Source organism: Hyperolius riggenbachi, chromosome 3, assembly GCF_040937935.1.
Source record: "Hyperolius riggenbachi isolate aHypRig1 chromosome 3, aHypRig1.pri, whole genome shotgun sequence".
Lineage (NCBI taxonomy): Eukaryota > Metazoa > Chordata > Amphibia > Anura > Hyperoliidae > Hyperolius > Hyperolius riggenbachi.
In genome coordinates, this window is record NC_090648.1 from 37,073,735 (window position 1) to 37,086,224 (window position 12,490).

A 12,490-nucleotide genomic window follows, 5' to 3' on the forward strand; every position below is an offset into this window, starting at 1 on the left:
GGCTCCTTTTCTTGTCACTAATAAAGCTTTCTTTTGGTGCTATTTGATTGCTCCTGCGATTTTTACTTTTTATTATATTCATCAAAAAAGGCATGAATTTTGGCAAAAAAAATTATTTTTTTAAACTTTCTGTGCTGACATTTTCAAATAAAGTAAAATTTCTGTATACATGCAGCGCGAAAAATGTGGACAAACATGTTTTGGATTAAAAAAAACCCATTCAGTGTATATTTATTGGTTTGGGTAAAAGTTATAGCGTTTACAAACTATGGTGCAAAAAGTGAATTTTCCCATTTTCAAGCATCTATGACTTTTCTGACCCCGTGTCATGTTTCATGAGGGGCTAGAATTCCAGGATAGTATAAATACCCCCCAAATGACCCCATTTTGGAAAGAAGACATCCCAAAGTATTCACTGAGAGGCATAATGAGTTCATAGAAGATATTATTTTTTGTCACAAGTAAGCGGAAAATGACACTTTGTGACTAAAAAAAAAAAAAAAAAAAGTTTCCATTTCTTCTAACTTGCGACAAAAAAAAAATGAAATCTGCCACGGACTCACCATGCCCCTCTCTGAATACCTTGAAGGGTCTACTTTCCAAAATGGGTCATTTGTGGGGTGTGTTTACTGTCCTGACATTTTGGGGGGTGCTAAATTGTAAGCACCCCTGTAAAGCCTAAAGGTGCTCATTGGACTTTGGACCCCTTAGCGCAGTTAGGCTGCAAAAAAGTGCCACACATGTGGTATTGCCATACTCAGGAGAAGTATTATAATGTGTTTTGGGGTGTATTTTTACACATACCCATACTGGGTGGGAGAAATATCTCTGTAAATGACAATTTTTTAAAATTTTTTCCACACAATTGTCCATTTACAGAGATCTTTCTCCCACTCAGCATGGGTATGTGTAAAAATACACCCCAAAACACATTATACTACTTCTCCTGAGTACGGCGATACCACATGTGTGGCACTTTTTTGCACCCTAACTGCACTAAAGGGCCCAAAGTCCAATGAGTACCTTTAGGATTTCACAGGTCATTTTGAGAAATTTCGTTTCAAGACTACTCCTCACGGTTTAGGACCCCTAAAATGCCAGGGCAGTATAGGAACCCCACAAATGACCCCATTTTAGAAAGAAGACACCCCAAGGTATTCCGTTAGGAGTATGGTGAGTTCATAGAAGATTTTATTTTTTGTCACAAGTTAGCGGAAAATGACACTTTGTGAAAAAACACAATTAAAATCAATATCCGCTAACTTGTGACAAAAAATAAAATCTTCTATGAACTTGCTATACTACTAACGGAATACCTTGGGGTGTCTTCTTTCTAAAATGGGGTCATTTGTGGGGTTCCTATACTGCCCTGGCATTTTAGGGGCCCTAAACCGTGAGGAGTAGTCTTGAAACGAAATTTCTCAAAATGACCTGTGAAATCCTAAAGGTACTCATTGGACTTTGGACCCTTTAGCGCAGTTAGGGTGCAAAAAAGTGCCACACATGTGGTATCGCCGTACTCGGGAGAAGTAGTACAATGTGTTTTGGGGTGTATTTTTACACATACCCATGCTGGGTGGGAGAAATACCTCTGTAAATGGACAATTGTGTGTAAAAATGTGTGTGGCACTTTTTTGCACCCTAACTGCACTAAGGGGCCCAAAGTCCAATGAGTACCTTTAGGATTTCACAGGTCATTTTTGTTTCAAGACTACTCCTCACGGTTTAGGGCCCCTAATATGCCAGGGCAGTATAGGAACCCCACTAATGACCCCATTTTAGAAAGAAGACACCCCAAGGTATTCCGTTAGGTGTATGGCGAGTTCATAGAAGATTTTATTTTTTGTCACAAGTTAGTGAAAAATGACACTTTGTGAAAAAAAAACAATAAAAATCAATTTCCGCTAACTTTTGACAAAAAATAAAATCTTCTATGAACTCGTCATACACCTAACAGAATACCTTGGGGTGTCTTTTTTTCTAAAATGGGGTCACTTGTGGGGTTCCTATACCGCCCTGGCATTTTACGGGCCCAAAACCGTGAGTAGTCTGGAAACCAAATGTCTCAAAATGACTGTTCAGGGGTATAAGCATCTGCACATTTTGATGACAGGTGGTCTATGAGGGGACGAATTTTGTGGAACCGGTCATAAGCAGGGTGGCCTTTTAGATGACAGGTTGTATTGGGCCTGATCTGTTGGATAGGAGTGCTAGGGGGGTGACAGGAGGTGATTGATGGGTGTCTCAGGGGGTGGTTAGAGGGGAAAATAGATGCAATCAATGCACTGGGGAGGTGATCGGAAGAGGGTCTAAGGGGGATCTGAGGGTTTGGCCGAGTGATCAGGAGCCCACACGGGGCAAATTAGGGCCTGATCTGATGGGTAGGTGTGCTAGGGGGTGACAGGAGGTGATTGATGGGTGTCTCAAGGTGTGATTAGAGGGGGGAATAGATGCAAGCAATGCACTTGCGAGGTGATCAGGGCTGGGGTCTGAGGGCATTCTGAGGGTGTGGGCGGGTGATTGAGTGCCCTAGGGGCAGATAGGGGTCTAATCTGATAGGTAGCAGTGACAGGGGGTGATTGATGGGTAATTAGTGGGTGTTTAGGGTAGAGAACAGATGTAAACACTGCACTTGGGAGGTGATCGGACGTCGGATCTGCGGGCGATCTATTGGTGTGGGTGGGTGATCAGATTGCCCGCAAGGGGCAGATTAGGGGCTGATTGATGGGTGGCAGTGACAGCGGGTGATTGATGGGTGGCAGTGACAGGGGGTGATTGATGGGTGGCAGTGACAGGGGGTGATTGATGGGTGATTGATAGGTGATTGACAGGTAATCAGTGGGTTATTACAGGGGAGAACAGATGTAAATATTGCACTGGCGAATTAATAAGGGGGGGGGGGGGGTCTGAGGGCAATCTGAGCGTGTAGGCGGGTGATTGGGTGCCTGCAAGGGGCAGATTAGGGTCTGATCTGATGGTTAACAGTGACAGGTGGTGATAGGGGGTGATTGATGGGTGATTGATGGGTAATTAGTGGGTGTTTAGAGGAGAGAATAGATGGAAACACTGCGCTTGGGTGGTGATCTGATGTCGGATCTGCGGGCGATATATTGGTGTGGGTGGGTGATCAGTTTGCCCGCAAGGGGCAGGTTAGGGGCTGATTGATGGGTGGCAGTGACAGGGGGTGATTGATGGGTGGCAGTGACAGGGGGTGATTGATGGGTGATTGACAGGTGATTGACAGGTGATCAGTGGGTTATTACAGGGAAGGACAGATGTAAATAATGCCCTGGCGAATTGATAAGGGGGGGTCTGAGGGCAATCTGAGCGTGTAGGCGGGTGATTGGGTGCCCGCAAAGGGGCAGATTAGGGTCTGATCTGATGGGTAACAGTGACAGGTGGTGATAGGGGGTGATTGATGGGTGATTGATGGGTAATTAGTGGGTGTTTAGAGGAGAGAATAGATGTAAACAATGGATTTGGGAGGTGATCTGATGTCGGATCTGCGGGCGATCTATTGGTGTGGGGGGGGTGATCAGATTGCCCGCAAGGGGCAGGTTAGGGGCTGATTGATGGGTGGCAGTGACAGGGGGTGATTGATGGGTGATTGACAGGTGATTGACAGGTGATTGACAGGTGATCAGGGGGGATAGATGCATACAGTACATGGAGGGGGTGGGGGTCTGGGGGGGGGTCTGGGGAGAATCAGGAGGGAGCAGGGGCAGGGGGGGTGATAAAAAAAATAGCGTTGATAGATAGTGACAGGGAGTGATTGATGGGTGATTAGGGGGGTGATTGGGTGCAAACAGGGGTCTGGGGGGTGGGCAGGGGGGGGTCTGATGAGTGCTGTGGGCGATCTGGGGCAGGGGGGGGAGAAATCAGTGTGCTTGGGTGCAGACTATGGTGGCTGCAGCCTGCCCTGGTGGTCCCTCAGACACTGGGACCACCAGGGCAGGAGGCAGCCTGTATAATACACTTTGTAAACATTACAAAGTGTATTATACACTTTGTATGCGGCGATCGTCGGGTTAACATCCCGCCGGCGCTTCCGTATGGCCGGCAGGATGTTGCGGCGGGTGAGCGGCGCCAGGCGGAGGCGGAGGATCGCGTCACTGATGACGCAACCACTCCGCCCATGTCCCTACAAGGACCGCCGCCATTTGTCTATACGGCGGTCCTTGCGGGGTGCACTTCCCGGCCGCCAATTGTATATACGGCGGTCGGGAAGTGGTTAAGCTTACAGGTCTATAATTTCCTGGATCTGATTTTTTGCCCTTCTTAAATAATGTGAAAACGTGGGCTGTACGCCAATCCACTGGGACTCTGCCAGTTGCAAGAGAGTCACAAAAGATAAGATAAATGGGTTTATCTATAACTGAACTTAATTCCCTTAGGACCTGAGGATGCATGCCATCCGGGCCAGGTGCCTTGTCTATTTTTAATTTATTTAGTCTTGCCTTCACTTCTTCCTGTGTTAAGTATTTAATATTACAGTTAGAAGATTGGGACTCTTCCGCCTCTGTAATTTGCAACAGTGCTGTTTCTTTTGTGAAGACAGAAGCAAAGAAAGCATTTAATAACTCTGCCTTACCTTGGTCATCCACCATTGAGTTCCCACCCTCATCCTTTAGGAGTCCTATACAGTCAACCTTTCTTTTTTTAGAGTTAATGTACTTGTAAAACTTTTTTGGGTTAGATTTGATATCCCTAGCGATTTGTTTTTCAGCTTCAATCTTTGCCTGCCTAATTTCTTTTTTACAATTTTTATTGCACTCCTTATAATTGCTTAGTGCAGCCTTGGTCCCCTCCTGTTTTAAGACCTTATAGGCATTCTTTTTCCTCTTCATTTTATCTTTAACCTTTCTATTCATCCATAGAGGCCTTTTTTTATTCCTAGATATTTTGTTTCCATATGGGATATACATACTACAATATTGATTGAGTATAAGTTTAAAAGCTTGCCATTTCCCTTCAGTGTCTTCCCCTTGTAGTACATTATCCCAGTTCACCAAACTTAGTGCATGCCTAATTTGATTGAAATTTGCTTTTATAAATTTCATATTTTTAGTGGTCCCGCTGCCCCTTGGCCTATCAGTCACCAGATCAAACGTTATCATGTTGTGATCACTATTTCCCAAATGTTCTTGAACCTGCACATTTGATACACTATCTGGTCTATTAGAAATTATCAGATCCAGTAACGCATATCCCCTAGTTGGTTCCGTTACCATTTGAGTCAAGTAATTGTCATGTAGTGCTGCCAGAAATCTGCTGCTTTTACCAGAATGGGTAGCCTCAATACCCCAGTCAATGTCTGGAAAGTTGAAGTCGCCCATAACTATGACTTCATTTTTACTTGCAGCTTTTTCAATCTGCTGTAGTAATTGCAGTTCTGCAGCTTCATTAATAAGAGGTGGCCTGTAGCATACGCCATTAAGCAATTGGCAACTTTTATTTCCACCATGAATATTTACCAAAACGGACTCCACATCTTCGCAATCTTCCTCCATCTCATCGTTGAGGACAGCTGTAAGAGAATTCTTAACAAAGAGACAAACCCCTCCACCTTTTTTCCCTGTTCTATCCCTCCTAAACATATTGTATCCTTTTAAATTAGCTGTCCAGTCATGGCTTTCATCCATCCATGTCTCGGTTATTCCCACAATGTCATAGCCTTTGTCATTCAGAATGAACTCTAGTTTGTCTATTTTATTTGCAAGGCTCCGAGCATTGGTTAAAATGCATTTACAGTAAAGTGGCTCTTAGCAAAATGTACCCCCCAAAGAAAGCCTAACTGGTGGTGGAAAAAACAAGATATAGATCAGTTCATTGTGATAAGTAGTGATAAAGTTATAGGCTAATGAATGGGAGGTAAACACTGCTCAAGTGAAAACGATGGAACGCGAATGGGTTAAAGAGAGTCTGAAGCCTTGCAAAAATCCTGTTTTTATTTGACATTTATCTTCAGCAATATGAGCATAGCTAAAACACAGCATTCCCACTGCAGAACAATGTAATGAAACCCCCCAAATAAAGGGGCAATATTCCACGACTTTCCAGGTCGTGGCTTTTGCTACCCGGGGGAGGCAAAGCTTTGCGCTGTAGCTCTGCCTCTAGTTCAGTCAATCCCCACGGATGATCACTGCCTCTCCCCCACCCCTCTCGGTGAAAGAAGACTGAGAGGCTCGGGAGGAGGCAGAAATCAGTGGGGATTGACGCAAGTAGAAGCAGAGCTACTTAGATCCCTGGATTTTGCCCCCGGGGATTTTGGGGGTTTAATAACATTGTTCTGCCATGGGAATGCAGCATTTTAGTTATGCTTATACTGCTGAAGAGAAATGTCAAATAAAAATCGGATTTTTAGAAGGCATCTCTTTAACCACTTAAGGACCGGGCTATGTTCGGCTGATCTGTGCTGCGAGGGCTCTCCAGCCCACAGCACAGATCAGCAATGTGGCAGGACAATCAGACTTCCCCCCTTTTTTCCACACTAGGGGGATGTCTGATCGCCGTCGGCTGTATTTGTTTAGCGGGGGGGCTCTTCAAAGCCCCCCTCCACAGCGTTTTCCGCCCTCTCGGCCGTTCCCTCCTCTCCCTCATTCATTGGGCTGCGCAGGACGGATATCCGTCCTGCGCCGCCTAGGATAGATGCCGGCCTATCAGATGCCGGCGATCCCCGGCCAATCAATTCTCCGTATTGATGTAAACAGCGGGGATTTCTTCCCCGCGTGTTTACATTACCCGTGCGAGCCACGATCGGCAGCTCGCACACTGTTCACGGAGACACCCTCCGTGAACTGACATGGAAAGGCTGCTCGATCGAGTGGCCGTTTCCATGGAAATCCACTGAAGACCTGCCGACGCCTATCGGCGTTAGGAGGTCATTAAGTGGTTATGTATATTTTAACATCCAAAAGCATGCGAGTCACCTGGAAAGTAACAACCATTTCCATTTAATCAGTTAACTAAACTCTCCCTCTACCGATACATAACCTTAAAAACTCCACCTGGATGCCTAACCTTAACCACCCCCTTAACCACCCCCCATGCCTAGCCTTAACTGTCCTAAATGACTAACCGTAACTCCCCCTATGGCTAACCTTAAAATCACCCCTAATGCCTAACCACTTTTACCACCCTTCCATGCCTAACCTTTACTGTCCCCCATGGCTAACCTTAACTACCCTACATGCCTAACCTTAACTGCCTTCCACGAATAACCTTAACCCCCTCATGATTAACCTTAAAAACACCCCTCATGCCTAGCCACCCAGGCCAACCCCATGCCTAAACTTAACCACCTCCCAGTACACCTAGCCTTAACCGCCCCTCCTCCGACCCTCCCCCCCACCACCACCACCAATCCGCTCAAAAAAAAAACCCTTGCAGCAACTATAGTGGGAAATTTGGGGACTCACCACCACCAATAAATAAGGCTTGCCAAGGTCATTTGCAACACATAATATGGCTACAATACACCCGTGCCCGCTATTTGTAGCTATATTTTGCACTGCCGTGGCCTTGGCACCTGCTACTTTTCAGCCACCATGGGTGGACAAATTTCACCCCACAGACACTATTTATATGGTTGCCTATGGCTGCAACCAAACTTCTGCTGCTAGCAGGCACACACATTCATTGTTTCCTACACAAGGGCCCTTATTCAATTCACTTTTCACAAAGTTGATATTTTCACATCTTAATAGCAAGCAAGAAAATAGAATAATTTTGACAGCACTTTTCCGCCAACTTTTTAGTACTTTTTAATTGCAGAGTGCTGAAAAATTATTTTAAACAAAGGATGAAAAATGTCTCCCAGGAGAAAAATTACCGTATTTTTTTGACTATAAGATACTCCTGACCATAAGACACACCTAGGTTTAGAGGACAAATACCAGGGGGAAAAATATACTGAACCTGGTGCGTCCATGGTGCAGGGGCATCTTTTGGATATCCCCCAATTATTATGTCCTACTTTGTCCTTCTCTGTCCCTCAATGTCCTCCTTGCATCCTCTGTTCCCCCTGTGTCCTCTTCTATCCCCCATGTGTCTGACTCTAACCCTCGTGTCTTCTATTGTCTCCCTTGCTCCCTCTACAAATGACCCTTTGTGTCCCCATCCTTTATTGTCCTCTCTGTGTCCTCCTTTGCATCGCCTGTCCTCCTTCATCCCCCTATCCTCTTTTGCACCCCTTTGTGTCCTCTTGTATCCTGCATCATCCCCCTTTATGTCCTCTGTTCCGCTTTGTGTCTCCTTACACTTTGTATCCCCATTCCCCTTTGTGTCCCCTTGCATTTTGTATCCCCATTCCCCTTTGTGTCCCCTTGCATTTTGTATCCCCATTCCCCTTTGTGTCCCCTTGCATTTTGTATCCCCATTCCCTTTTGTGTCCCCTTGCATTTTGTTTCCCCATTCCCCTTTGTGTCCCCTTGCATTTTGTATCCCCATTCCCCTTTGTGTCCTCTTTCATTTTGTATCCCCATTCCCCTTTGTGTCTCCTTACACTTTGTATCCCCATTCCCCTTTGTGTCCCCTTGCATTTTGTATCCCCATTCCCCTTTGTGTCCCCTTGCATTTTGGATCCCCATTCCCCTTTGTGTCCCCTTGCATTTTGTATCCCCATTCCACTCTGTGTCCCCTTGCATTTTGTATCCCCATTCCCCTTTGTGTCCCCGTTCAACTTTTTGTCCCGTTCCTTTTTGTGTCTCTAGTCTCACTTTATGTCCCAGTTCCACTTTGTGTCCCCATTCCACTTTGTGTACCTGACCCGAGGTAAATATTGTACACATTTGTACAGAATCCTATATTACTACTTTTACTATAGAAATTAATATATGGACCTATTTGTGTGTTGCTTCTTTTATCATAAAGGTTACCATTGTGCACATTTGTACATACCTGTGCACAGAGCCGGGACAAGGTCCTCCAAGCCTGAGACACTGATTGCTATTAGACTGAGGTGCCCCAGGGCTCCCAACACCTTAATCTCTACATGTCTGGTTTGCAGTCACTGCCATGTATCCCCTATTCTTATTTCACTCTGCTTCAAACACAATAGGGGAATGTCAGCTGAGTGATTTGTGCGCCCCCTACTACACTGCGACCTGAGGCTGGAGCCTCTCTCGCCTCAGCCTGACCCTGCCATCCTTGTAAGGATGTATATAATGCACATTTGCACCTAATTCTACATTACTTCCAAAACTGGAATTGTACTTTTTTGTGCCCCTAGAACATTTATATTGTGTCTACCCTTTCTTTTGCAGCAGCGCCCCTCCCATTCCATGTGCAGCCCCCTCTTCCATGTGTAACATCCATGCAGAGCAGCCCCTTTCTTTCATGAACAGCTCCCTTGAGGATCAACTTCTCTTTTTCATATGTTGCTCACTATTCTCATCCACCTCTCTCAGGTAGCCCTCTTTCATGGCCAGGTACCCCCCTGGGCTGCAACCGCCCAAGGCTAGGGCTTATGCGGCCTTTCCAGAAATCTGGCCCTGATTATATACCTTTGCATTCACAGTTTACATAATCCTGCATTAACTCTATATTATTTGCATCTCATTGACCATCCCTACTTAGTACATTGTTAGCTAATGCAAATTTATTGTTGTATTCATTAAAAAATGAAAGGCCCAATTAGAGTGTAATGCATAACTAGATTGCATGCAGGTGTAATTCATACATTTTCTTGATTTACTTTTCAGATTAGTCCACTCTCAAGTGTATCTCTCCTCAGTAATAGACAAAGGTTTCCTTCCTTCTTCAGGACTGTTGCCAGCGATAAATTTCAGTCCAGGGGTTTGGCCAAACTTATTCTTCACTTTGGATGGACCTGGGTTGGTCTGATGGCAACAGATACTGATTATGGTCAACTTGGAAGTCAACATATCAAGCAAGAGATAACCAAAGCTGGAGGATGCATAGCCTTCTCTGAGACCATTCCCGTGGGTCAACCGAATCGTAACGCTCCTCACATAGCAAAAGTCATCAAAGAATCAACTGCAAAAGTGATTATTGCCTTTGCCATTAGTGCTGACATACTTATTATCATGCATGAAATGTTAAAGCAGAATGTGAGTGGAAAAGTTTTTGTTGCCAATGCTGGCTGGTCCAAGAGTAATTTGTTTTTTGTGGAAAAGTTCTTCCAACTTCTTTCAGGTAGTGTTGGATTAGGAATCAGAACTCTAGATATTCCAGGCTTGAGCAATTTTCTACTCACCGTTGAGCAACCTTCTAATTTGGAACAGAACTGGATGAAACTTTTTTGGGAAAACATGTTTGACTGCAGCTTTTTAAATGGGACTTCTGTCCAACAATGTACAGGAAATGAGAGCATGAGCAGCATGAGGAACAGCTCGGTGTACAGCAACAGTTTTGTATTTGCCCATAGTTATTATGCCGCTGTTTATGTTGTAGCCAGGTCATTAGACTATATGAGAAACTGCAAGAGAAGTGGAGGGTTCCATTCATCTGAGACCTGCATGGGCATTTGGATATTCAAGCCTTGGCAGGTAATAAAACCACGGACTCTAATTAGCAACCATAGTAAATGTCAGTAGACATTAAAGCGTATAGTCCTTCCTTTCCAAGGTTTATCTACATTTTTACCCCCCAACACCCACACATGCTACATAACTTACATTTGCAGACGTAAAGCCTCAAAAATATTGCTATGTGTCCTGTGAGACCTTTTCTGAAATTCTTTCGGATTTGGCTGTGCCTTTATCTATCTCTTCTAACCTACTGGGTTGCTCTTTGAGCAGCCCCCATGATCGGTCGGGGGGCCTCGGGGAAGACGGGCCCAGACTTCTTCCTTTCTTGTCCTCCACCAACCCTCATTCCTGTGTTCCCCTTGCTCTGCTACTCAGACCTACAGATCAGAGTGGCGTCAGTTACAGAGCTTACCTATTACTCCATTGGGTCTCTCCGGCACTTACGCTGCAGCCACTAGGTGTCACTGTCCTGTCTACTCTCTGCCCTCCTCTCGATCTGACACAGGTTGAATGACGTGTAGAGAAATTCAGAGGAAGGCAGAGAGAATAGTGACACCTAGTGGCTTCAGAGGGAGTGCCGTAGAGGCCTGATGGGGCAGGGTCGGACTGGGACACTAAGGGTCCACGAGGGAAGTTTCTGCCTGGAGCCCAAATGCACCCCGATTTGGAGCTCACACACCCATGTACACTGAAAAATTCAAAAAGATACATAAATACATAATTATATTGGTAGGACTTTAGCCTATGACTATGATAGGGAATAGATTGGAAGTTCTTCTGAGGACAGTCCATGACATGACTATGCATAGGCTGCTCCAGAAGTGTTTTTGAGGGCAGCAGGGGGGCAATGCATTAGCTGGAATCACTGGAGTGGGAACTGGTTACATGCAGCATGTGCAGTGTGCTGCAGCATTAAAAGGGGTGTTGCCAGGCACTGGAACATGGGCGTGGTTATGATGGGTCATGGGCTCACCCAAATGTACACAAAAGAAGTAGCAGTGTCATTCACAGAAGTCGTTCTTCCCAGAAAAAAAACTTTAGTTAACTTTTGATAAAATAATCAAGTAGTTACATACATGCCTCATGATAACTCATCAAGTAGTCATATGCAGCTGAATAAAAACATAAAGTAGTCACACACCTCCAGATAAAATAATTAAGTAGCCAGATGCCTTACAATTAACAAAATAAATAGCCAGGCGTGACAAGATCAAAAACGTAGCCAAGTGGGCCCTGTATACATAAATTAAGTAGCCATGTTCCCCAGTGAACAGAATGAAGTAGCCATGTGCCCATATATATCAGTATTAAGTAACCAGCAGTGATGGGCCCAAATTTTGCATATGCAAAATTTTGCATTGAAATTCACATTTTGGCATCGTAATCGTAATGCGAAATTTCAGGTAAAATCGTAATTGATTTCGTATGTAATAGTAGTATTTCATAATTTCACGTAATTTTCGCACAATTTTGGCTTTGGCAGTTAATAGCAAAGCCCCCATACATGCAATTGGTACATATCTTAAGGAGAATATTGGGTACAAGTCAAAAAAATAATTTTTCAAAAACACATTGTAGTTTTTGAGAAAATTGATTTTCAAAATGCAAAGAAAAATGTTTTTTAAACTGTCATCTTGTCAAGTTTAAAAACCATTTTTTATTGCATTCTTTAAATCAATTTTCTCAAAAACTATATGGTCTATTTGGAAAATTATTTATTTCCCTTATACCCACTATTCCCTTTAACATAGCACTGGCGTGACAATAGGGGATGCGACCCTGCCCCCGCAGGGGGGCCCGCTAACCCCCCCAGGGCCCACTCGGGGCCGTTTTGGGGGCTGGAGGGGTCGCTGCACAAGGGGAAAGCCATGCCCACAGTTGGCGGGGAGGGGGGAAGGTCCCCCTCCTCCCTCACCTCGGGGCTCTCCTCTCTGCGCTCCCCTCCAGCTTAATAAGTGTGCGGGCAGCGGCCGGCCGCGGATGATACATACCTTCCTTCC

The 12,490-nt window shown here is 44.9% G+C and overlaps 1 protein-coding gene across 1 annotated transcript in view; it reads left to right on the forward strand.

Moving 5' to 3' along the window:
* Nucleotides 1–12,490, forward strand: part of LOC137562038 (extracellular calcium-sensing receptor-like) — a 41,039-nt gene that overhangs the window by 12,815 nt on the left and 15,734 nt on the right. The window contains exon 4 of the mRNA XM_068273380.1: nt 9,702–10,508. Within this exon, the coding sequence (XP_068129481.1) occupies nt 9,702–10,508 (807 nt within the window). The remainder of the gene's footprint in view (nt 1–9,701; nt 10,509–12,490) is intronic.